This window comes from Hemibagrus wyckioides, linkage group LG18, assembly GCF_019097595.1.
Source record: "Hemibagrus wyckioides isolate EC202008001 linkage group LG18, SWU_Hwy_1.0, whole genome shotgun sequence".
NCBI classification, from domain to species: domain Eukaryota; kingdom Metazoa; phylum Chordata; class Actinopteri; order Siluriformes; family Bagridae; genus Hemibagrus; species Hemibagrus wyckioides.
In genome coordinates this window covers 23,137,569-23,164,835 of record NC_080727.1, presented here as the reverse complement: position 1 = coordinate 23,164,835, position 27,267 = coordinate 23,137,569, and the positions used below count along the sequence as shown (strand labels likewise).

Genomic DNA, 27,267 nt, shown 5'->3' with positions numbered 1-27,267 from the left:
GCTTGGCATCTGGAGCGAGGGTGATTTGCCAACACCCCTTGGTTAAGTCAAGCATTGAGATGAACTGGGCCTTTCCTAGGGGCTCCACCAGGTTGTCCACTCGGGGGAGGGGTAGCTGTTGATCTGATTGAGTTCCACCTCCTCCTCTATAGCATGACAGCGGGCTTCAGGGACCCTGTATGGCCGCTGTCCGACCACAACCCTGGGAAGAGTTTTGATCTTGTGCTGGGGAGGATGAGAAGCCGTCGGCGTACTGGATCTGAAACAACCGAAGCAAAGCCTGACAGATAGATTGGGTGCCTGCCCGCTTACCTGGTTGTTGGAGCCAGTAGTTTACAGGTCCCACCTTCTCAAGGACTGTGTATGGGCCCTGCCACTTGCAATTTGCAGGCGGAGTTGGGGACCGCAACACTTGGTCCCCCGGTTGGATATCCTGTGGTTGAGTGGGGCAGTTATAGATGCGTTGCTGCTTGACTGCAACAACTGACCCAGATACACCATTAGTTTAGATGTGAAAGGTGTACCTTGGTCAGTGAGTATCTCCTTCAGAATGCCCACATGAGCAAAGAGCAAGAGGAGCACCCTGGCAATGTTCTGGGGGATGGCCTTCCAAAGTGGGACCACCTCTGCGTTTTGGGTCGCATAGTCCATGATGACCCTGCCTAATGTATGCATGACCCCGGGCTGCCAACCCTCTTGCCTATGATGGGCAGGGGAATAAGTGATGCCAGTGCTGGCTTCTGCGGGGGCCAACCTCTGGCACTTGGGGCAGGCCTTGCAGAAGGCATGGACTTCTGCATGCATCCCAGGCCATGTGAACCAGTTCTTCAACTTCTCTAACGTGTTTCAGGCCCCTAGGTGGCCCCCAGGCGAAGGAAATGGGCCAGGTGCATGAGGAGGGCTGTTCTGGAGCAGGGAACCACCAGAAGGTCACATGTCTCTCCCGGGTGTTCTGTATGAAGTTGTGCCCTTGAATTCACATTCACCCCTTCCACTTGCAGTACCTGGCCCCAGTAGTGCTTCAACTGGTCATCCTCTTTCTGGTCCCTGCTAAAGCTCCCCTCCTGGGCAGCCTGTCCAGACACAGATAAGAGAGGGTTAGTGTCAGTGCCAGACTCACCTGGGGAGATGGTCCTCCTGAGCCATGCAGACTGGCCACGCTCAAGACCGCTATAGTTCCAGCCGGCGTTACTGATTGAGGGAGCAGTGTTGGCCAGGCCAGGGTGACTGTGCTTCCAGCATCTAGGAGTGCTGGTACCGGTTGGCCGTTAACCTCAACTGTGAGTCTGTTACACCATGTCTTCCCCAGCTGCATGGGTTCTGGTGGTGGTGGATGGCAGGGGCTTGGTGTGGATGGGACATGAGCAGAACCTGTGTGTGGGGTGCTGGTTCTGAATTAGGTTGTTAAGTCTAATCGCTGTCATGATGTACGGTGGGATATCTTGGTATTTGCAGGCCATTTCTGCCTGTAGAGTGGGGTTCAGACCTTCCTGAAATATCGCCCATAGTGCACCATCATTCCAAAGTCCAGAATTTCATAGTGTATTTGGCAGCCAAATCAGATCCCTATCATAGCTATAACAGTTGCCCTGACATGTCCAGTTCCCCTGCTGGATATTCAAAAACATCCTGAATGAGTTGGGTGAAATAAGTGTATGAACCCCATTCCTGGTTGTCAGGAGAGGAGGCCTGATCCAAGACCTTCCCAGTTAGCAGAGGTAGCATGAAGATGCACTTAGGCCGCTTGGTTGGTGTGTGAATTAAACAGTGTTGCTAGAGATAGCTACACTATTGGTCGGCAGAGCCATCGAATCTTCGGAGGTTCGGGTCTGCCAGGAGGTAGATTGCGGAGGGCCTGCAATATTTCAGATTTTTTATTTGTCACATACACAATCGTACACAGTATGATATGCAGTGACATGTTTACATGACTGTTTGTGACCTTGAAAAGGAAATAAGAAGGTAAAATGCCAAAGGAAGAATAAAAAATATAAAATATAAAATCTGCAGTTGTGTTACAGCAAAATAAAATATAAATAAAATAAAGTATATGTGGAAATCTGTAGAAATATATATAAAAATGTAAGAAAGTAGATCTGTATAAATAACTGTATAAAGTGTGTGAAGTGTGGAATGTGCAGTCAGCAGCAGTACGGGGTGGTCATGGAGTGAAATGAAATGAACAGTAGTGTTATTGTCCACCTTTAAAGTGCAGTTGTGTACAGTAGTCCTCTTTATATGTAAACAGGAGTAAAAAAAAGTACAACATATACACTACCAGGCAAAAGTTTGGACACACCTTTTAATTCAATGTTTTTTGTTTAGGGATTTATTTTCTACATTCTAGAACAATACTGGAGATTTCAAAACTATGAAATAACACACATGGACTTCAGTAATCCATATTTAATGACAACAAAAAACAGTCAGTTGTTATTTTAAGACACGAAGGTCAGGTGTTCTGGAATAGTTCTTGCAGGAACAGTATTGTCAAGTGCATTTGCAAAACCCATCAAGCACCATGATGAAACTGGCTCACATGAAGACCATCCTAGTAAAGCAAGACCAAAACTGACCTCTGCTGCAGAGGAGAAGTTCATTTAGAGTTACCAGCCTCAGAAATCACCAATTAACAGCACCTCAGATTAGAGGCGTTATGAAGGCTTTACAGAGCATCAGTAGCAGACATATCTCAATATCAACTGTTCAAAGGACATTATTGTGTATATCGGCCGCCTTCAGCATTGTTTTACAATGTAGAAAGAAATAAACATCAGGAAAGACCATGGAATTAGAAGATGTGTCCAAACTTTTGACTGGTAGTGTATGTTTATGTATTTCAGTCCTGTGCAATGTGCAAATGTGTAAATGTCCAGAGTGTTTGGTTTTGGTGTGTTCCAACACATGTGAAGGAAACATAACAAATCCAATCAGGTGAGTCCTATGTGGAGCACTGGTTGAGAGTCTGTAAAGCCTTTCCTGACCTCAACAGAGAGAACAGTCCATTGTTGGGGTGGCTGAGGTCCTTCACGATCTTCCTGGCCTTGGTCCAGCACTGCTTGTTGTAGATTGAGTGCAGGTCAGGGAGTTTGGTACGGATGATGTGCTAAGCTGATCGCACCACCCTCAAGAGCTCGTCTGTCCTGCATGGTGCTGTTCCCGAACCAGGTTGCAATGTTTCCCGTCAGGATGCTTTCAGTGGTGCAGGATTAAAAGTTCCTAAGCACCTTAGAGGGCAGTCTAAAGTCTCTCAAGTGTCTAAGGTGGTAGAGACGCTGCCGGGCCTTTTTCACCACGGTGTTGATGTGACATGACCATGACAGGTCCTGCGTGATGTGAAAACCAAGGTATCTGAAGCTGTCCACTCTCTCCACTGGGCTCTTGTTGATCACGGGGGTCTGGTAGTTTCTCTCCTGCTATGTGCTGAAGTCCACTATCAGCTCCTTTGTCTTGCTGACATTAAGGAGGAAGTTGTTCCTCTGGCACCAGTTCTCCAGATTCCTAATTTACTCATTGTTGTCAGAGATCAGTCCGACCAAAACGGTGTCATAGTACACAGAACACAACACTGGGGGGCTCCAGTGCTGAGGGAGGCTGAGACATGTCTGCCCATCCTTACTGCCTATGGTCTGCCAGTTAGGAAATTGGAGATCCACTGATACAGAGGGCTGAGTCCCAGGTGCTCCAGCTTGGTGGTGAGTGTGGAGGGAATTATAGTGTTAAACACTGAACTGTAGTTGACAAACAGCATTTTAACATAATTCCCCTTTCTAGTGTCCAGACACTTTGATGTTAGCAGAATTATATACACATGGAACTGTTTACAAACACCTGTTCAAACGTTACATGTTCAACGTTACATTCACAAACTATTTAAATCCTACACTGTTTGCACTTTACACTTTACAGTCTTTTTTGCACTACTGTCATACTGCTGCTATCGTACATACTGTCTTGCATATAACTTCTGAATGTTTACATGTAGCTTCATGTTTGTTAGTTCATGTTTACATTTATCTTCATGTTTATTTGCACCTTAGAATATAGTTGTGTAATAGAATTCACTGTTTACACTTATACAGTTATACTCAGATATATATTCATTCAGATGTTCAATTTATTTTTCACTGGTTTATTTACATCTATTTATTACAAGTATACTGCTGGTACCTTCACACAAAATCTGTTCTGTGCTGCACTGACTGCATTGACAATGTAAATACTGATGAGAGAAGAGAAATGCTAGTTCAATTCCTCTGTATGTTTGCACATATGGTGGTATTGACAATAAAGAACCTCGAACCTTGAAATGAGGTCTACTACTCACACATAAGTGCAATTGCACTTTATTGTACTTAATAATACTTAATTGGCAAGTGCAATTATGTCTGCTACATAGTAGAGTAGATGTCACAGTGGCTTGCACTCGCAAGAATCTAGATTCATATGGACTAAATGCTAACATCCTGGGAATGCACAAGACCTAAACAGATAAGTCTACTATTTACACTCGGACGTGTGATAACTCTCTAGGGCTTCCTTAGAGCTGAGCTACAAAAGCTTGGTTCTGCACCAGATGTAACAGATCATTGCAAACCTTTACTTTTTTGTAAATATTGCCTTGTTTCTTTTCATTTACTTTGGAAAAATCTCATGTCTGAAGAAGTTGGGGTGATTTATAGAGACTCGTCCTTTATTAATGGTGATATCTGTAAATATTTGATAGATATATTTGTGTCATATTATGTCACTTTCTAATGATAGCACAGTTGAGGTTTTGCTTATACATCAGCAAGTATTGCACCTTGCACTGAATGAGGGAAAAATATCAAAAGTAATTTTTGCAATATTAATGTCTCTGTTTTTTATCTATTTGAATGCTATCATGGTCTACACTCTTTGGAGTAAGCCTGTTTTTAAAGAGACTCCACGCTACATTCTGTTTAATCACATGCTTTTAAATGACTCGATTCAGCTCACTGTTACATCTTTGTTGTATATTTTAGTTCTGGCCTATCTTAAATTAGTCATGGCTGCTTGCGCTGTTTTAGTTTTTATTTCTAGTACAACTTTCAATAACGCACCTTTAAACCTGGCTCTGATGTCAGTAGAGCGTTATGTGGCTATAAGCTTCCCTCTAAGACATGCTGAAATAGCCACTCAGAAAAGAACTTACATTGCCATTGGAATTATTTGGTGTATGGGTTTGATGAACTTTATAACTGACTTGCTTTATGTAGCAGTTACAGATCCTAAATTTCTAACATCAGAAATATTTTGCACAAGAGAAAGGCTCTTCATAAAGCAATGGCAATTAGATGTTTATCAGGGCTTCAACATATTTTACTTTGTGTCAGTGTCTGTGATTATCCTTTTCACATATATTAGAATTTTGATTACAGCCAGGTCTATTTCCTCCAATAAAGACTCTGCTGTGAAAGCCCACAAGACTGTCCTGCTGCACATCATTCAGCTGGGCCTGTGCCTCACCTCTTTTCTTTTTAGCATTATAGAGCGGGCTGCAGCAATGGCCAGTACCAGCAGCAGCCTCTTCGTGGACCTGCGTTATCTAAACTATTTATTTGTGTTGATCTTGCCACGCTGCTTAAGCCCACTCATCTATGGACTGAGAGATGATGCTGTGAAACCATTATTTATCTACTACTTTCGCTGTGCCACAGGCAAATGCAAGTCTACTGTCAATTAAGACCATTTTCTCAAAAACCTAAGGATATTTCAACCTGTTTAATGCTGCTGTACAACAAATTATTGGAAAATATATTATGAATGGTTATACACAGTTTCCTTGTAACTCAGAATTCACATTGCTGGTGAAAAATACAACTAACACCACTTATTCATGTTTTTCAATTAAAGGCAAACACTATTTGTTTGCATGAGGGGATTGACCACCACTTTATCTGGTCTGAAGTTAAAATTAAGTTAATTAAAGTTAGTACTGAATAATTAAGAAAATGTCATTAATAATGCTGATAGCTGTTGTTTGTTTAGGGGTAATGTGTTCAATCATATCCAGTTTTGTACTTATTTAATTTAAATATCATGGGTAGCATGGGCTTTTATATAAATTTATTACAGATGTTTTGACAATGTTCTTCAGAAGGAATTAATAGCTTAGTTCATTTGATTGATCTTTACTAGGACTTTTTTCATTGATACAAATACATTTATTTTGCATCACATACTCAAACTTGCACTTGCTTTGGGGCTGCATTAAATATGGTATTCTGAAATATCTGTACTTTTACTGATCGCTTTCTCCAATGTGTTCAAAGACATTATTTGTTGTTGGGAAATTGGTCAAGTAAAAAAGATTGTAAACTCTCAAGGCTGTTGTTTGGAAATCCCAGGAGATCTACAGTTTATGAAATACTTGAACCAGCCCATGCATTCATACAAATGCATTTCTATGGCATCTCACACTCAAATCTGCAACAACTTTGGGACTGCATTAAACATGATATTTCCCACAACATCTTTCACCAACAACAATATCACAATTAAAGTCACAGAGATCACGGTTTTGCCTTATTCTCATGTTTAATATGAACGTTAACCAAAGCACTTGGCCTGTATCTACATGATTTTGTGCATTGTACTGCTGCCACTTGATTGATTAATTGCAGGGTGTCCGCGGATCCTTACAAAAGTCTTAAATTAAATAATATAAAAATAAGGCCTTAATTAGCATTAAAATGTCTTAAATTCGCATTTCAAAGGTCTTAAAAATAAAATCTAAAAAACCCCCATAAAGAAGATCTTATTTTTATCGTTTTGAAATCAATTTGAAATCTTTTTGTTCATTTGTTATGCAGAACGAAACAGGCCGAACCAACTAAAATACATGTTCGTGGGCTGTGTGAACCGTGGAAAAGTTTGAGCTTTAGCCTTTTGCCATGGGGAAATGTAAATCTAACTTTACATGTTTTCGAACTCTGGTGTAGGCTGTGCAAAAAAAATTTAAAACTCGGAACAATGGGGATGATTGCTTTGGAGACCCACATGCAGTGTGAAAAACACAAAGCGGCTGCAGAAACCTGTCGGAACCTGGCATTTCTCAGTTCTGCTTCATCGTGCTCACATCAATAAGCCTATTACAGAGCGATGCTGCATCCTGAACACCGGCATCTGCACCAGCTTCAAGTTCAAGCACTGCAACTTCCGCTCCAACAGTCATCAGAGCAATGTTTGGCTCCATCGCAACACTTTTATTCTTTCTCTCATTTATTTACTTTTTTTCTAGGAATGTGCACTGCAGTTCCACTTGAAAAAGCTACTCTCTGTTTCTATAGATGTACCAAATGTCAATTGGAGGTTTTTATAACTCCTGCAACAGGAGCATCTTGAGCAGTTTGGTGGCACACAGCTAATTGTGGTGGGGAGCTGTGGCCTCCACACCCTACACAACGCCTGCAAACATGGCTTCTCCATTTGGCACCTGGAGAAGGTTCTGAGGGCCTTGCACATACTCTTTCCAATGCACCAGCTAGGAGGGAGGATTTCACTGCTCTAACCTGCTCTAACCAAATGCACAAAATTTCCACTTCTGTTCTGTGGACACAGGTGGCTTGAAAATCTACCATTCGTGTAGAGAGCTTTGGAGATCTGGCCATCAGTGACCACGTACATGAAGATAGCAAATCCAGGAACAGCATCTTATGACACTCTTGAAGCTGCTGCAAAAGACCTTCTTGGTCTTAAATTTCATTCTGCATGGTATTAAAAAGGTCTTAAAAAGTCTTAAATCTAACTCTTAGAAACCTGCAGATATGCTGAATTGGATAAAAGCATAAATAAGCAGCTACTCAGGTGTTCCTATTAGTTAGTATGGCCAATTTAGTGTACTCTATCAAATTGCCTGTATTGCCTGTAGATTGTGTGAGTGAATGTGTGTGCCCTGAGATGAGTTGGCACTCCATCCAGGGTGTATCCTGCCTTGATGCCCGATGACGCCTGAGATAGGCACAGGCTCCCTGTGACCCGAGTAGAGATCAGATAAGCGGTACAGACAATGAAATGAAATGAAATGAAAAGGGAAAAAAAATCCAAAATATGATTACATGTATAATCAGGTAATTCATCCTGTAGTTCAAATTGTGTCTGTTGTGCAGATCACTAAACAGAGCTGCTAGAAAGCATCAAGCATTTATGCAGCTTTGTTTGCGCAACTTCCCACACATTCTCCTTCCAAACCAACTCTGGTGCATTGAGAATGGTTGTGATTTGTAGCTTTGTGTCCTCCAAAATCATGATTAGTCTTAAATGTGTATACATCACTCCACAAATATTGCATGATGTCTTGTAAATGACGGCCTATGCAGTGTGCAGTCAGTACATATATGACCACAACATGCAGTTAAATTCATACCATTAGGCATTTACTTTCAAAAATCTGAATTTGAAAAGTTTTAATATGTATTTTTCATAAAATCTGAAATTGAATTTTGAACTGAAGTGTAATTTTACAATACAGCAAAGTAATGTTAAAGGTACAGCCCAACACTGTCACAGTAAGGGTTTTCAAAAATTCAAAACATTTATGACAATAGAGAGAGATAAATTCAGTGAAACACTCCCAAGTGCTCTGCAGTCAGTAATCCTGAAAAATTACTCACCTATCTCCCAGACTATCCTTTAAAAAAAAACCTGTAAATTTCAGATCTGAACAAAAATGTTAAAACAAAACAAATAAATAAAACAAAAACCTCTTACACAATATATAATATAGCTTGTGTTTATACAATGCTCAAACAAATTAAGGGAACACTTTTTAATCAGAGTATAGCATCAAGTCAATTAACCTCCTGGGATACTGATCTGGTCAGTTAAAGGCCTGGTCACACTACAAGACTTTAACCGTCGGCAGATCGCTTTGCTGTTCAGACTACATGACTTCACTGTATGTCTTTTTGTCCTTGTGGTGTTCACACTACGCGACGCTTCGTAAGTGATCCACAAGAGGGGGTCACACACCACACCATCTGACAACAACTCTCAACACTGTTGACTTGCTCTCTCATTGGCTGGAGGTCGTAGCTACAATTGACACCACGTGATATCGAGTTGGCTGACCGTCCCAGATATTTAACATGCCAGATATCTGGATTTTGTCTGTGAGGTGTCAGCGACGTGTCAGAGAGCCTCTTTGATGCGTCGTTGTGTAGTTCACACATAAAGATTGCCAAGCGCTGATCACCCGCTGATTTTCCCACGATCACAGACCGATCTGTTGGCGAGCTCGTTAATTTGCAAATCGTGCTTAAATCGGGCTTAAAATCCTGTAGTGTGAACTAGGCTTAAGCAGCAGAGAGCATTGTTAATCAGTTTCAGCTGCTTTGGTGTTAATGCAATTAACAACAGATGCACTAGATGGGCAACAATGAGACAATCCCCAAAACAGGAATGGTCAGTGATGGTCTGGGGAAGCATAGCCATGGAGGAATGTACAGACCTCTACAGGCTAGACAATGGCACCCTGACTGTCATTAAGTATCAAGATGAAATCCTTGGACCCACTGTCAGACCTTACTCTGGTGCAGTGGGGGTTCCTCCTGGTGCAAGACAATGCCTCATGTGGTGAGAGAATGCAGGCAGTTCCTGGAGGGTGAAGGAACTGATACCACTGAATGGCTCCCAAGCTCGCCTGACATAAATCCAATAGAACATGGCTGGGACATTATGTTTCGGTCCATCCGACACCGCCAGGTTGCTTCTCAGACTGTCCAGGAGCTGACTGATGCCCTGGTCCAGATCTGGGAGGAAATACCTTAGGACACCATCCTTCATCTCATTAGGAGCATGCCTGGAGTTGTCAGGCATGCATACAAGCAGGTGGGGGTCATACAAACTACTGAGTACCATTTTGAGTTGCTGCAATGAAATTTCAGCAAAATGGACTAGCCTGCTGCATAATGTTTTTACTTTGATTTTCAGGGTGTCTTTGAATTCAGCCCTCTGTAATTGATACTTTTCATTTCCATCAAATGATGTGGCATCCTTTCTTTCCTAACACATTACCCAGTCCATATCAGTATAGATATCCAGCATGATATTTTCCCCCATGGATATCTGATGTATTTTAAAAGTGTTCCTTTAATTTTTCGAGCAGTGTAGATAGTATATATGGGCAGAGTTGGTGAGAATGATCTAGATACCTTCTTCTGCTCATGTGAATTCATGCCAAGAACCTTCAGCAACGTCACAAAATACTGTCTGACAAAGTATTTTTAACACATGCCATGACCATACAAACATTTTTCCATGAAACTTTCTCAGTAAGTTCTTGCCAGTTTAACACTTATTCTGAATGACAAGGATGAACTGAAACACCTTCAAGCTGACCTACTTCTGAAAGTTTTTTTCTTCCATCAAGCCCAAAGAAGCACTAGCTGTGACTACATTCAACAATGCTACCATCTATGGCAGGAGCTGGTACTATGCTGGACACACACACACACAAATTGTCCTGTTTGCACGCATATGTCACTTTACATTACACTTTACACTTTATATTGATCCTGTTTAAATGTTAACTTTAATATTTGCACTCACTGTCAACACTATTCTTTTGCACAGAGTCGGTCTACATGTTGTTTGTCTGCACTGTCTTGTCTTGTCATCCTGTGCACTTCTGTTGTATGTCTAGTTTTACTAAAGATTGCACCTTAAGTATAGTTTAGCTTTATCTCTGTCTGTGTCACTGTACTTTGTCTTTGTTATGTGTAGCACCTTTGGTCTAGGAGGAACTTTGTTTCATTTCACGGTGTACTGCATCAGCTACAGTATATATGGTTGAAGTGACAATAAAGCTACTTTGACTTGACCGCAGATACTGGCTGAATTTGATTGACTGTGTAATATTGACTGCTACACAATAGCTGACAAGATGGCTAGGACCCTAACATCCTGGGAATGCATAGGACCTCAAAACATAAGTCTGCTATTTACACTCAGACATGTGATAACTCTCTTAAGGGCTTGCACACTGACTTATAAAACTCAGCTCACATCAGCATTACTCCATAGAGCTGGGATACAAAAGATGTAACAGATCATTGCAAACCTTTCTTTGTAAATATTGTCTTGTTCCTTTTTTAATTATTATTATTACTTCTGATCTCTGAGGAAGTGGTGGTGATTTGTAGTGGCTCATCCTCTATTATTGGTGATATCTGTAAATATTTTATAGTTCTATTTGTGTCATATTATGTCACTTTCTAATGATAGCACAGTTGAGGTTTTTCTAATACATCAGCAAGTATTGCACCTTGCACTGAATGAGGGAAAAATATCAAGAGTTTTTTTTGCAATATTAATGTCTCTGTTTTTTATCTATTTGAATGCTATCATGGTCTACACTCTTTGGAGTAAGCCTGTTTTTAAAGAGACTCCACGCTACATTCTGTTTAATCACATGGTTTTTAATGACTCGATTCAGCTCTTTGTTACCTCTTTGTTGTATATTTTAGTTCTGGCCTATCTTAAGTTAATCATGGCTGCTTGTGCTTTTTTAGTTTTTGTTTCAAGTACAACTTTCCGTAACGCACCTTTAAACCTGGCTCTGATGTCAGTAGAGCGTTATGTGGCTATAAGCTTTCCTCTAAGACATGCTGAAATAGCCACTCAGAAAAGAACTTACATTGCCATTGGAATTATTTGGTGTATGGGTTTGCTGCACTTTCTAACTGACTTGCTCTATGTAGCAGTTACAGATCCTAAATATTTAACATCAGAAATATTTTGCACAAGAGAAAGGCTTTTCATAAAGCAATGGCAATTAGATGTTTATCAGGGCTTCAACATATTTTACTTTGTGTCAGTGTCTGTGATTATCCTTTTCACATATATTAGAATTTTGATTACAGCCAGGTCCCTTTCCTCCAATAAAGACTCTGCTGTGAAAGCCCACAAGACCGTCCTGCTGCACATCATTCAGCTGGGCCTGTGCCTTACTTCCTTTCTCTACAGCTTTATAGAGCGAGCTGCAGCAATGGCCAGCACCAGCAGCAGCCTCTTTGTAGATCTGCGTTATCTAAACTATTTATTTGTGTTGATCTTGCCACGCTGCTTAAGCCCACTCATCTATGGACTGAGAGACGATGCTGTAAGACCATTATTTATCTACTACTTTCGCTGTGCCACAGGCAAACGCAAGTCTACTGTCAATGTACACTGAATTAAGGCCATTTTCTCAATTATATTTCAACCTGTTTAATCCTGCTGTACAACAAATTACGGAGAAAATATATTATGAATGGTTATACACAGTTTCCTTGTAACTCAGAATTCCCATTTCTGGTGAAAAATACAAATGACACCACTTATTCATGTTTTTCAATTAAAGACAAACACTAATTGTTTGCATGAGGCTGAAACTCGGAGGGGATTGACATCCACTTTATATGGTCTGAAGTTAAAATTAAGTTAATTAAGGTTTAATACTGAATACTAATGAAAATGGCATTAATTAATTAGATGTTTGTTTAGGGATAATGTGTTCAATAATGTCAAGTTTTCCTCTCACTTATTTAAGTTAAACCTCATGAGTAGCATGTTGGCTTACTGGATATACATTTTTAAATGATTTTTTGACAATGTAGAGAATTCTTCACAAAGAATTAATGGCTTAGTTTATTTGATTGATCTTTATTGGGACTTTTTGCCTTCGTACAAATGCATTTACATAGCATCAAATACTCAAATCTGCAACTACTTTAGGACTGAATTAAACATGATATTTCCCCAGAATATCTTTCACCAACAACCATATCACAATTAAAGTCACAGAGATCATGGTTTTGCCTTTTTCTGATGTTTGATATGAACGTTAACCAAAGCACTTGGCCTGTATCTACATGATTTTATGCATTGTGCTGCTGCCACTTGATTGATTAATTGGATAAAAGCATAAATAAGCAGCTACTCAGGTGTTCCTATTAGTTAATATGGCCAATTTAGTGTAGGATTTTCAAATCCTGTTATTGAAATTTGGTTTACTGATGCCATTAATAATAATTCCTTTATTCATCATCAGAGCAGTTCTCGTACAGCAGAATTTATTTAATTTTTGTTCAATTGTCTTTCCTCATCCTAGATAATGAAGTATTAATTTTTTAATTGTTTTCTATAAACTAATATGTTAACTAAAGTAACCAACTATGCCTATTCCCGGGGACTCACCCTTCACTTAAGTTTCCAGGACACACATGTTTAGTTACAGCTGAATCAGGTATCAGACCAGAGTTAACTACACAATAGACTTTATTTCAGATAGCAGACAAAATCATTTCAAATGAAGCAAACAGGTAGTCGCAATTATTACCTCTTCAGAATTGGGTGCTGGTCTTCCTAAGCCAGAGCACACCAAACTTATGTGCACCGCAATACCACAGCACATACAACACCCAACTGTGAGCACTGCAACTGCCAGAAGCAGACCAACATGCAGAAAGGCACAATGTTGCTACAGCTGGCCATCCCGACTCTGAAGGGAAATAAAGCACAATTAGGGTTTCAGACAATCACACAATCACAAATCTCAAACAAAAATATTCACAAATATCACGACATGTGCTGTTAACAAAAGAAATAAATGTATTGTTCGATTGTTTAAACTGGAGGATTATAAGGCACCAAACACCATTACTGCTCAGTCCAGTTCCACAAAAAAAAGTTAAAGAGCACCCAAAGCTCAGATATAGCAGCGAATACACTAATACTGCCACGCTGATGGCCTGGTCTGGTTGGACAACCACACCAGCCAGTCTCACGCTGTCTGGATGATCATTTACTAATAGAAGTTAAATCTCTTTCATGCAGTCCAGCACCCTAGTAGTTTACCACAAGTGAACATGAAAGCAAATCTGCCAAATGATCTTCTAATCGTCATCCCTGATGATGAACTAATACCAAGAGAGAGTTAACCAACCATAATCTAACAATAGCCACCATGGCTTTGGACCCCGACACCAGAGAGCCAGGAGCTCTTGCGGCTTCCAGGTTGCAGTAAATGGTGCACATTGGAATGCTGATCTGCCCCTACTCATCTGGTTTGACATGGGACCACAACAAATGAGTTAGAGGGACCTGCAGGAGTGGGCCTGACCGCTGGTAATGCACCTATGTTGCTACTGCTACCTTCCATTTGGGATGCCCCTCATCATCCTCCACCAAAGAGGCAGTGTTGTTTACAGACCAACACCCAATGGTACCTTCCTGGGCAACTAATGGGGCCTCAGACATCACATAAGCCAGATCCCCATCTTTTGGGTCCACCTCGGTCCCTAGCAATACTGGTGAACCAACCCAACTCTCTGGGACATCCCTCAAAACTGCCTCTTTATGGGCTCAAGGCTTCAAAGCTGTATGATGCACCTGATGAACCTTACCCAGGTCACTCCCCAGGGCCACTGTATACACAGAACCACCATTCTGAGGAGCTTTAACCACATGGTACACAGTGGAACTCCACAGTTTATTGATCTTGTGGCGACCCTGAACCCCATAGTCTTGCAGGTAGACCAATTGACCCTAATTTAAAGGGAATTCCCTCACTCGCTATGTGAGGCCTATGGCAGCTTGCAGCCATTCTCAAGCATCCTCTATGGCAACCTGTAACCATGCCTGATGCTCAGCCATCCATTGGTGGACTGTACCTGGCAGAGGCTCTTGGTCTCGACCCTTCAGGAAGTCTATGGGCAGCCTTGGTTCTTGCCCAAACATTGAAAAGAAGGGAGACTCCCCAGTGGTCTGTTGTGGAATCGTGTTATAACAAAACTGTGTAACTGTGCTAATACCTCAGACTGTAAAGGCACCGCCAGCACTACCTGAAGCACCACTTCACCACAATCAGGACAGAAAACCCTACAACATAGGCCCTCTTAATCCACCAACCGATCCCATTGCCTGAGAAGTGTAGCCACCAACTTAGATAGTGATTGGTGCTCTTGTGGCACTGGTCATTGTCTGAGAGACAATGAGGTCTGACAATGACAATGAGAGAGACAAAGACTCTAGGTGCCTAGAGTAAATATTTACACGGTGCAATATTTACACGGTGGCTAGCATTCTCATATGGACTGAATGCTAACATCCTAGGAATACACAGGACCTAAACACACGTCTACTATTTACACTCCGATGTGTGATAACTCTCTCTAGGGCTTGCACATTGACTTATAAAACTCAGCTCATATCAGTATTACTCCTTAGAGCTGGGCTACAAAAGGTTGCAAACCTTTTATTTGTAAATATTTTATTGTTTCTTCTTTTTTTTACTTTGGAAAAATCTGATCTGTGACAAAGTTGTGGTGATTTGCAGAGGCTCATCCCCTGTTGGTGATTTCTGTAAATATTTGATGTTTCTTTTTTGTATCATATTATGTCAGTTTCTAATGATAGCACAGCTGAGGTTTTGCTAATACATCAGCAAATGTTCCAATTTACACTGACTGTGGGATCAATATCAAAAGTTATTTGTGCAATTTTAATGTCTGTGTTCTTTACATATTTGAATGCTATCATGGTCTACACTCTTTGCACCAAGCCTGTTTTTAAAGAGAGTCCACGCTACATTCTGTTTAAGCACATGCTTCTCAATGACTCGATTCAGCTCATTGTTACCTCTTTGTTGTATTTTTTAGGTGTAGCCTATCTCAAACTAGTCGTGGCTGCTTGTGCTTTTTTAGTTTTAGTTTCAAGTACAACTTTCCGTAACGCACCTTTAAACCTGGCTCTGATGTCAGTAGAGCGTTATGTGGCTATAAGCTTTCCTCTAAGACATGCTGAAATAGCCACTCAGAAAAGAACTTATATTGCCATTGGAATAATTTGGTGTATGGGTTTGCTGCACTTTCTAATTGACTTGCTTTATGTATTAATTACAGATCCTAATTTTTTTTTTGTATCAGAAATATTTTGCACAAGAGAAAGGCTTTTCATAAAGCAATGGCAATTAGATGTTTATCAGGGCTTCAACATATTTTACTTTGTGTCAGTGTCTGTGATTATCCTTTTCACATATATTAGAATTTTGATTACAGCCAGGTCTATTTCCTCCAATAAAGACTCTGCTGTGAAAGCCCACAAGACCGTGCTGCTGCACATCATTCAGCTGGGCCTGTGCCTTACTTCCTTTCTCTACAGCTTTATAGAGCGAGCTGCAGCAATGGCCAGCACCAGCAGCAGCCTCTTCGTTGACATACGTTATTTAAACTATTTGTTTGTGCTGATCTTGCCACGATGCTTAAGCCCACTCATCTATGGACTTAGAGATGATGCTGTAAGGCCCTTATTCATCTACTACTTTCGGTGTGCCACAGGCAAACGCAAGTCTACTGTCAATGTACACTGATATAAGCCTACATTTTAGAAACCTACAGATATTTCAACCTTTTCAATGTTGTAGAAACTTATGGAGAAAATATTTTGAGTTAACTTGCAACTCAGAATTCCCCTTGCTGGTGGAAAACCCAGTTGGCACCACTACACCATGTTTAACTAAATCATGTAATTTGTAAATATTTGAACACGACCTGACAGACTTTATATATCTGACTATATTTTGCCACCAGGTAACAAACAGTAAGTGAAAAAAAGAAAATAAACAGGCTAAATTAAATTATAATTAAGGTTTAATAGAGAATAATAAAGAAAATCTCATTACATAATGCTGATAGATATTGTTTCTTTTGAGATGATGTATTCAATTATATCCATACATATTGATATTCAGCAAAATTGTGTATCAATATGTATTCAGTTTTGCCTGATTATTATATTATAATCTTATAATTATATTATTATACGTTATTCTGATGTTTGATATAAATGTTAACCAAAGCTCTTGACCTGTATCTACATGATTTTGTGCATTGTGCTGCTGTCACATATTTGATTATTTTTGACTACTCATAAATGAGCAGAGGTTCTGGTATTCCTGTTAGTTAACATGGTCGATTTAGTGTAGCCTACTCTATTTTCAAATCCTGTTATTGAAATTTGATTTACTGATTCCATTATTAATCCTTTATTCATATAACAGATTTTATTTTACTGTTTATTAAATTGTCTTTCTTTATCCTAGATAATGGAGTATTAATTCTTTTCATTGTTTCCTATTAACTTATATGACTGGTGTGTGTCTGGGCAGGAGATCCAGGTTAGGGGGGTGGGGGTGGGGTGGTCGGTGGAGCTAGTGCTTGGTTTAGGGTGAGTATCTAAATAACTATTTCCAATGAAAATACCAGGTTGCCAGATTTGCGCTTGTTCCATATGTAAAAGGGAAAACTGATGCACCGTGTGATTGTGAAACTTACATAATGTCCTGTAAAGTGCTGTAATATCTGCATTCTCAATGAGTCTAGCTTCATGCTAATTAGCTATCTGCCCTGTTTTAGTGTTTTAGCACTTTTATGTGTTCATTGGTTCATGGCATGAATTATTCTTTTGTTTTTTAGTTATGGTGATATGGTTGGCTGTACAAAATAGGCAAACATACTGAAGTACTATTACCATATATTTCTCTGTATTTCTCTTTCTCTCATCTTAGACAGTGTTAGACTTCAGTGTTAAGGCATTGCTCTGTTAGTCATGTGGTTCTGCATGCAGGAAATATAAAGGTCACCAAAAAACAAAACAGCTCTAGGTGCAAACAAATTTTAATATCTTCATTTACACATAAAAAGTACAATATAGGCTTTCCAATGTTGCTGTAGACCAGTATCCCCCATTTCAAATGTTTTTTTTTATAAATTACCCAATAAAAATGCAGATTCATATTTTGTCACTAAACAGACCTGAAAAGCTGCAGTGAGTCCCTGATACCCAGAGAGCCTTGTGCCCTTTCTTACAGTGTAAATATATTTAACTTAGCCAATGTCAGGAATTCTCTAGGGACTAGGGAATGCTGACACTTAGATGCTGTGAACTTGTCACAAGAAGTGCACTGAATATTTATAGATATCTTTAAATAACGTTGAACAAGTGTATTGCACCACATAATCATCTGGATGTCTGTTACTAAGTAGTGGACTGAACATGTGCCTCAACCATATTCTAAATGGGAATTCATTAGGGCAATATCATGTAACCTCTTCTAACAGACAGTCCAACCAGAAGACCTGTGCTCTCTCTTTCTTTGTCTTTCTCTCTCTCCTACTATGAACACCTGGACATGTCATCATCTCTCCCTGGGGCTTACATGGTGTCTATTATAAACAACAGTTCATATTAACATTACTCTTTAAAGGTGGACTCGCATATGAAACTGGATTCTGCACCAGATTAGTGCAAAAAAAAAAAGAAATTAAACATTGAAAAATCTGCTCTGTGAGGAAGTGGTGGTGACTTGTAGAGATATTAGTATTGTTAGTAATATCTGTAAATATTGTGTATTATATTTTATAATCATATAATGTCAGTTAATAATGATAGCATAGTTGAAGTTTTGCTTATATATCAGCAAATATTCCAGGTTGCTCTGACTGAGGGACCGATATCAAAGTTCACTTTTGCAATATTAATGTCTCTATTTTTTATCTATTTGAATGCTATCATGGTCTACACTCTTTGGAGTAAGCCTGTTTTTAAAGAGACTCCACGCTACATTCTGTTTAAGCACATGCTTCTCAATGACTCAATTCAGCTCTTTGTTACCTCTTTGTTGTATATTTTAGTTCTGGCCTATCTCAAGCTAGTCATGGCTACTTGTGCGTTTTTAGTTATTATTTCAGGTACAACTTTCCGTAACGCACCTTTAAACCTGGCTCTGATGTCAGTAGAGCGTCATGTGGCCATATGCTTTCCTCTAAGACATGCTGAAATAGCCACTCAGAAAAGAACTTACATTGCCATTGGAATTATTTGGTTTATGGGTTTGATTCACTATCTAATCGACTTGTTTTACAGTGCAGTGATGGATCCTAAATTTTTAACCTCACAAATCTTTTGCACAAGAGAAAAACTCTTCATAAAGCAATGGCAAGTAGATCTTCATCAGCACTTTAACATATTCTTCTTTTTGTCAGTGTCTGTGATTATCCTTTTCACATATATCAGCATTTTTATCACAGCCAGGTCCGTTTCCTCCAATAAAGACTCTGCTGTGAAAGCCCACAAGACCGTCCTGCTGCACTTCATTCAGCTGGGCCTGTGCCTTACTTCCTTTCTCTACAGCTTTATAGAGCGAGCTGCAGCAATGTCTGGTAGCAGTGGCCTCTTTTTGGACCTGCGTTATCTAAACTATTTATTTGTGTTGATCTTGCCACGCTGCTTAAGCCCACTCATCTATGGACTGAGAGACGATGCTGTAAGACCATTATTCATCTACTACTTTCGCTGTTCCACAGGCAAACGCACACCTACTGTCAATGTACACTGAATCGAGACCTTTTTTAGTATCATATTTAATGTTGTTGAAACTCATGACAAAAATATAGTGTGAATTGTTATACATAGACCTTACTAAATTTTTCATGTTTGTGCATATTTAAAATAGTTATACAAGTAAGATATTAGTTCACTAAATATAAATTGGTTGGTGGCTTAATACACTTGATTGATGATTACTGGGATTTATTGTATTTATACAAATACATTTGTTTGGCATCAAATGTGATTCAAAGCTATGGAAATATGTTAACTGTGGCACTCCTGCCTTTGCCTTTGCTGATTATCACCTAGCTAAAGCTTTTTGTTGTCATTTGTTTTGTATGTAAAATATCTTTTTCTTAAAATTAAAGGCTTTTTGTTAATATTTAATAATCACTTTTCCAAGTAGAATGCTTATATTTCTGATGAATTCTTGAGCAGTCTTGAAGGCTCAACATGTTTAAGATCTACCTACATGATTTTCAAGTCTGTGAGGAACATGACAAAAGCTTGAGCTTGTGTTACTTGAGCAATGCTGCATAGTTCACCACCACTCCTGTGTAAGCTAAATCTTCCCACAGGTCCATAGTCTCTTCCTTTGTGTTTCTGCCAGGCACATGTGCAGTTCTTTATAAGTATTTTCAGACCTTGCCTTAACTTCCATTTGTCCCCTTAACTGCAATTTCTTAATGATGTTTCAGGCATTGGACATTGTGAGCTGGATATCTTACTTTTATATCATTTTATAGACTTTCACTGTTTAGTAAGCATCAATTAGATTCAAATTCCCAAGCAGCTGCTTTGAAAGGCCCACGGTTATGGAGTGTTAGGTTGTTGAGGTTTGAAGAATCCGAGACTTTCTGGAACTGTTATTCCTAATGACAAATCATGAGCTGCCTATCAAGACCTAATGAGTCAGTTAAAGGCCTAAAGCTACTATAACTTAAAAAACAGCAAAAAATAAGCAGTCTCTGAATGATCTTGTGTCTTAGCATTCCATTTTCAACAGCTTGAAACATTAAATGATAGTTTAAACAATAGTTTACATTTTAGTGTTTTGTGGTCCATTCTGATTCATATAACAAAAGAAAAATAATGTATCAAAATTAAACATAACTATTCAAACGTAGCTCTCTTGACAAGTTAAAACTGGTGTGTTTCCCAATGGATCGTGCAGGAGCAGCTAGTGACCATAGATTTTGGTGAAGCAATACAACATTAAATCATTAAACAAACAAAACAAAATAAAATTGAGAGACTTTTAAATTGATTGGATTTTTCGAGCGATCCCATTAAAGATGAGATGAGAGAGCTGATGAAAGTTAATCACACTTAATTAGCAATTTAATCAGACATCAGTTTTCAACAGGAGAACAGAAAGCTGTCGTCTGATCTAAAAGCCCCAGCACAGATGAACAGGATGCAGTTCAATAGCTTTGGTTAATTAAATTAAACACAGAAGATCTTATTAAGCATGACAATCATAAAATGGCTGGTTTGAATGAAATTTTCATGTAAAGCAGTCTCTAGAGTTTACTACAGAGTGCTGTGTTAGTGAGTGACAGTTCTTTGGTTGCAAATATTATGTTGATGAAGGGTCGCAGGAGAACGGCCAGAGCTGGTATGACATTGAGTTAATGTACAAAGTTACATTAACTCAAATAACCACTTTTCAGCCATAACAAGACTCTGAGGTTACAGTGGGTACAGTTTCACAGAAACTACATATAACTAAAGGATACTGGAGGATAGCAAGAACCTGGGCTAAAGGATAAGTCAGTGTTTACTCAAGGCTCAAGAAAATAAAAATGAAATCTGAACTTTTCTCAGCCTGAATAAAAAATTAGGTATTTATGTAGAACTATAAAATAAGATAAATTGTGTTGACATGATAGAAGAGGAACAACATTCATCCATCCATTGTCTATACCCGCTTTATTCCTAATTAGGGTCACAGGGATCTGCTGGAGCCTATCCCAGCACACATTTGACGAAAGGCAGGGGTACACCCTGGACAGGTCACCAGTCCATCACAGGGCCACACATATAGACAGACAACCACACACACTCACACTCACTAGAGGAACAGCACCAGATTGGAAATGCCTGTCAATCTACACTCAATGGCTCATTCCTGGCTTTTGTGTGCAGCCCCATGGTGTCTCCTGGTGGAGGAGTGCAGTACTACAATCACAAGCTGAAAGAAGCTTTTAAATCGGAATTATTCCGAAATTGTCAAACTTACTAATATATTAACTTGTCATCATCATACATTTCTCACTTTTTCTTTCTCTTTTCATAGAAACCTCTAGACTCAGAAACAGTTTTTCCCCACAGCCATCTATGAACTGAAATCAAAACATTATCTATATATACAGCTAGTGCAATATTGTTCATTTTTATTTCAGTCATTTTATTCTATAACCACCTACTTATTTGTTTATTCACTGACAGTATATAGTCAGTATCTTTATGTGTCTGTACATTTATGTGTGTCAAACAGAACCATATTGAACCAAGATGCTCACATTTTTCGTTGTACTGCAAGATCTAATAGCAATAAATACTTTTTAAAGCCATTGCTTTGTTAGTCATATGTTTCTGCATGAAGGAAATAAAAAGATGACCTCAATCCATTGGTGCAAAGAAAGCATAACGTGGAAACATACATTTTAGGTTTCCCAGTGTTGCCATATTTCTGATGCATAACCCAACAAAAAATGTAGCTTTATGTTTGGTCACTGAATAATCGAGGGTACGAAAGGACAAATGTTTTATTTGATCTCTGAGTTTAAGGTTAATAAAAAGAAACAGCATTCTATAAAATTTGCGATATTGTGAATATAAAGACTGATGGTAAAGATCGCAAAGGTTTGGTTAAATTTTTTTACATTCTATCTTAAATATTGTTATATTGTGCCTTATATCTGGTTAGGTATTACTAAATAAATTTTTTATGTTTATATAAGAACAGCTATTCAGTGTGAATAAACATTTGTGGAATCTGGATCACTTAGCAGAGATGCATAATTACTGCAGTTTCCACTCTCAGGTGTGTCATCATATGTCTCTAGGGTTACCATGTAGTCCTTTATAAAGATACGATCAGAACTGTCCTACTGTTCAGGGCTGGGTTCACATCTTAATTAACCCCTTACATCTCAGTTCTCCAGCCCTGGACATCCATTTATTCACGCACATAATTTGTACTTTGTTATCAAAATGTCTATTCTGCATGTACTTTGAGCCTGTTCTGTTAATAATATCATTGCATTGTGACTGTAAATATCGTTGCACACTCGTGGTTTGTAAAATTATGGCTTTCAGTAATGATAGCACCGATGAAGTTTTGCTTATATATCAGCAAATATTCCAGGTTGGACTGACTGAGGGACCGATATCAAAAGGTAGTTTTGCAATTTTAATGTCTCTGTTCTTTACTTATTTGAATGCTATCATGGTCTACACTCTTTGGAGTAAGCCTGTTTTTAAAGAGACTCCACGCTACATTCTGTTTACACACATGCTTCTCAATGACTCCATACATCTCCTTCTTTCCTCCTTGTTATATATTATAGGTCTGGCCTATCTCAAGCTAGTCATGGCTGCTTGTGCTTTTGTGGTTTTTGTTTCAGCGACCACATTCAATAACGCACCTTTAAACCTGGCTGTGATGTCACTGGAGCGTTATGTGGCCATTTGCCTTCCTCTAAGACATGCTGAAATAGCCACTCAGAAAAGGACTCATATCGCTATCGGAATCATTTGGTTTATTGGTTCTATAAACTTCATAATTGACTTGCTATATGGAGTTGTGACGGATTCTAACCTTTTAACTTCAGAAATATTTTGCACAAGAGAAAGACTTTTCATAAAGCAATGGCAATTAGATGTTTATCGGGGCTTTAACATATTCTTCTTTGTGACAGTGTCTGTGATTATCCTTTTCACTTATATCAGCATTTTCATCACAGCCAGGTCCATTTCCTCCAATAAAGACTCGGCTGCAAAAGCCCACAAGACCGTCCTGCTGCACATCATTCAGCTGGGCCTGTGCCTCACCTCTTTTCTCTACAGTTTAATAGAGCGAGCTGCAGCAATGGCCGGCAGCAGCAAGCTCTTCATGGACTTGCGTTATTTGAACTATTTATTTGTGTTGATCTTGCCACGCTGCTTAAGCCCACTCATCTATGGACTGAGAGACGATGCTGTACGCCCATTATTCATCTACTACTTCCGCTTTGGCACAGGCAAACGCAGGTCTACAGTCAATGTACACTGAATTAAGCCATTTGTTCAGATGCTTAAGCATGCAATTTCACTGTTATTAAAGACTGTAGGAGTGGTTTTACATAGTTACCCTTTAACTCTTCCAGGTGTTTTGGTTGAGTTTTATCAAACACAGTTGATCCTATTCACCCAAATACCATGTACCTAAAGCTGAACACTGAGTGTCTGCATGAGAATGAATCAAAGGGCTGTGTGCCTATTCAGATATCTGGCCTGAAACTGGCTGTTCAACTAAGCTAATTATATAATGATCAGTTAATTAGATTTATTATATTCATTCGTTTATTATAATTTGGTATGCTCATTACAATAAGTAAAGCAAGCTAAAAACACAAATGCTTGTACATATTGTCCATATAGGGGTCTTTTGTTTGGTTTTTCTCATGAGTATTTGTCAGAATTGTGCCTATTATAATAAAAGTCTCACAGTTCAAGGCTATATGTTTTAATTCAAGATTATTTTAGGAGAACAGACTCACAGAAGTAGGTTTATCTGCAGAACAAATGAATAACTGAATACACCTAGTTGATCATCTCTGTGTAAATAAATGAAATCTCTTCTCTTTGGCATCAAATGTGGCTATGATGGGGAAGTGTTAATTAGTGCTTATTACTGATAAAGGTTGAAAATAAAAAGCTTTAAAGCATGAGATGTCTCTTTAAGGAAAATATTTCTAATTTTAGCATAATAATGTATTTATTCTCATAAAAGAAAATATTTGTTATGATGAGATCGGTAGGATGCAAGTGGAGAATGTTTTATAAGCATCCAAAGCACAAAGAGTAAATACAAAGGGAATAAGTAAACAGCTCAACAGTGCAAGACCTAACTGAAATATCAAACTGCAAGCATTGTCAAATTTCTTAGAAAAAAACTGCACATGTCTTACAAGCAGTGGTGGAAAGAATAAACAAAAACTGTGTTGAGAAAAAGTAACAGAAAATGTCTGGCACAACAAATCTGCAAACGTTTCGCTGCCTTTATTTTTGCAAATATCATTGCATTCTCATGGTTTGTACAGAATTATGACAGAGAGTAATGATAGCGCAGCTGAGGGTTTGTTGATATCTACAACCGTATCAGGATGCACTGATTGAAGGGACAATATCAGAAAGAAATGTTGATTAATGCTGCACTTATTTTAATTCCAGTCTACACGGCTCTTATCATTCTGTTTACCCACATGATCCTTAATGACTCAATAGCATTAACTCTTTGTTGTGGGTTTTGGGTCTGGTATTCCTCAAGTTAGTTAAGACCGCTTGTGTTTTTTGTTTTTTTGTTTTTTTACTTGGCTGTGACGTCACTAGAGCCTCGATAAATTTCCACACGCTGAAGTAGCCAGCTAGTAGCCTGGAGTAGTTATGTTTTTGTTTTTTTACCTCACAAATAATGTGCCCAAGAGAAAGGCTATCCATAATCCAGCAAAAGTAAGCAGATGTTTTTCAGGGCTTATTCTACATATTCTACTTCGTGTCAGTGACTTTGATAATCCTCTTCACTTATATCATCATCGTAATCATAGCCAGGTCCACTTCAAAGCATAAAGTCAACTCTAACTGTAAACCGTGGAAAAAGTGTAGGGTGCTAGTTGCTTAGCATCGATTTCAGGATGTTCACACTGGATCTGTCAATTCCGCTGAAACTTCTTGTCACCTCGGAAAGGTGACATACCCGAAAAAAAAGTAACCCAAAATAAAACCGAGATTTCTGTCAACAGACTTCCAGTGTTTTATGTTGTTGATAATAATAGGAATAAAATGAAGCTAATATAACACAAGGCTGTTTTCTGCTATTATATTAAGAGTTAGGGCTTAATTGCAATGAATTAGCTAGTTACAATATATGTGGAGTGTTGTTAGAGATATGATTACACCATATCATCCTACCTCCTTTTGGGTACATGTCATATTTCTAACTCTCTCTCTCTGATCAGTGATGCACAACAGTCTGCTGGGTTGGGTTTTTCTTCGCTTTGAAAGCCACCTGCATTTTTCTAGTCAAACTGGAGTAATCAGCACTGTGAAGTGAGTCAATGGTTTAAGTGTTAACAACTTGTGCAACAGAGAGGGGGGCTTTAGATATAGATCATACATATATATATATATATATATATATATATATATATATATATATATATATATATATACATATATACACTATATTGCCAAAAGTATTCGCTCACCCATCCAAATTATCAGAATCAGGTGTTCCAATCACTTCCATGGCCACAGGTGTATAAAATCAAGCACCTAGGCATGCAGACTGTTTTTACAAACATTTGTGAAAGAATGGGTCGCTCTCAGGAGCTCAGTGAATTCCAGCGTGGAACTGTGATAGGATGCCACCTGTGCAACAAATCCAGTCGTGAAATTTCCTCGCTCCTAAATATTCCACAGTCAACTGTCAGCTGTATTATAAGAACGTGGAAGTGTTTGGGAACGACAGCAACTCAGCCACGAAGTGGTAGGCCACGTAAACTGACGGAGCGGGGTCAGCGGATGCTGAGGCGCATAGTGCGAAGAGGTCACCAACTTTCTGCAGAGTCAATCGCTACAGACCTCCAAACTTCATGTGGCCTTCAGATGAGCTCCAGAACAGTGCGCAGAGAGCTTCATGGAACGGGTTTCCATGGCCGAGCAGCTGCATCCAAGCCATACATCACCAAGTGCACTGCAAAGCGTCAGATGCAGTGGTGTAAAGCACGCCGCCACTGGACTCTAGAGCAGTGGAGACGCGTTCTCTGGAGTGACGAATCGCGCTTCTCCATCTGGCAATCTGATGGACGAGTCTGGGTTTGGCGGTTGCCAGGAGAACGGTACTTGTCTGACTGCATTGTGCCAAGTGTAAAGTTTGGTGGAGGGGGATTATGGTGTGGGGTTGTTTTTCAGGAGCTGGGCTTGGCCCCTTAGTTCCAGTGAAAGGAACTCTGAATGCTTCAGCATACCAAGACATTTTGGACAATTCCATGCTCCCAACTTTGTGGGAACAGTTTGGAGCTGGCCCCTTCCTCTTCCAACATGACTGTGCACCAGTGACCAAAGCAAGGTCCATAAAGACATGGATGACAGAGTCTGGTGTGGATGAACTTGACTGGCCTGCACAGAGTCCTGACCTCAACCCGGTAGATCACCTTTGGGATGAATTAGAGCGGAGACTGAGAGCCAGGCCTTCTCGTCCAACATCAGTGTGTGACCTCACATATGCACTTCTGGAAGAATGGTCAAAAATTCCCATAAACACACTCCTAAACCTTGTGGACAGCCTTCCCAGAAGAGTTGAAGCTGTTATAGCTGCAAAGGGTGGACCGACGTCATATTGAACCCTATGGATTAGGAATGGGATGTCACTTAAGTTCATATGCGAGTCAAGGCAGGTGAGCGAATACTTTTGGCAATATATATATATGATAGAAAGGTGTCAGGATACATAACGCACAATCAGGCATAACATTATGACCACCTGCCTCACATTGTGTTGGTCCCCCTTTCGCTTCCAAGACAGCCCTGACCCGTCCTGCACTGTGTATTCTGACCCCTTTCTATCAGAACCAGCATTAACTTCTTCAGCAGTTTGAGCAACAGTAG

General features: G+C 39.4%; 5 protein-coding genes across 5 annotated transcripts; all 5 read left to right on the top strand.

Annotated features, from left to right (window-relative positions):
* Nucleotides 1–4,744: 4,744 nt before the first annotated feature.
* On the top strand, nt 4,745–5,707 carry LOC131369633 (odorant receptor 131-2-like). Its single transcript, XM_058416511.1, has one exon. It carries the CDS (start codon nt 4,745–4,747, stop codon nt 5,705–5,707), a length of 963 nt encoding a protein of 320 aa, XP_058272494.1.
* Nucleotides 5,708–11,227: 5,520 nt separating this feature from the next.
* LOC131369631 (odorant receptor 131-2-like) lies at nt 11,228–12,196 on the top strand. The gene has a single exon (XM_058416509.1). It carries the CDS (start codon nt 11,228–11,230, stop codon nt 12,194–12,196), a length of 969 nt encoding a protein of 322 aa, XP_058272492.1.
* Nucleotides 12,197–15,400: 3,204 nt separating this feature from the next.
* Nucleotides 15,401–16,372, top strand: LOC131369620 (odorant receptor 131-2-like). The gene has a single exon (XM_058416477.1). It carries the CDS (start codon nt 15,401–15,403, stop codon nt 16,370–16,372), a length of 972 nt encoding a protein of 323 aa, XP_058272460.1.
* A 2,061-nt stretch (nt 16,373–18,433) lies between these two features.
* Nucleotides 18,434–19,399, top strand: LOC131369478 (odorant receptor 131-2-like). The gene has a single exon (XM_058416157.1). The coding sequence runs from the start codon at nt 18,434–18,436 to the stop codon at nt 19,397–19,399; it is 966 nt and encodes a 321-aa protein (XP_058272140.1).
* Nucleotides 19,400–22,705: 3,306 nt separating this feature from the next.
* On the top strand, nt 22,706–23,671 carry LOC131369520 (odorant receptor 131-2-like). Its single transcript, XM_058416266.1, has one exon. The coding sequence runs from the start codon at nt 22,706–22,708 to the stop codon at nt 23,669–23,671; it is 966 nt and encodes a 321-aa protein (XP_058272249.1).
* The last annotated feature ends 3,596 nt before the right edge of the window (nt 23,672–27,267 follow it).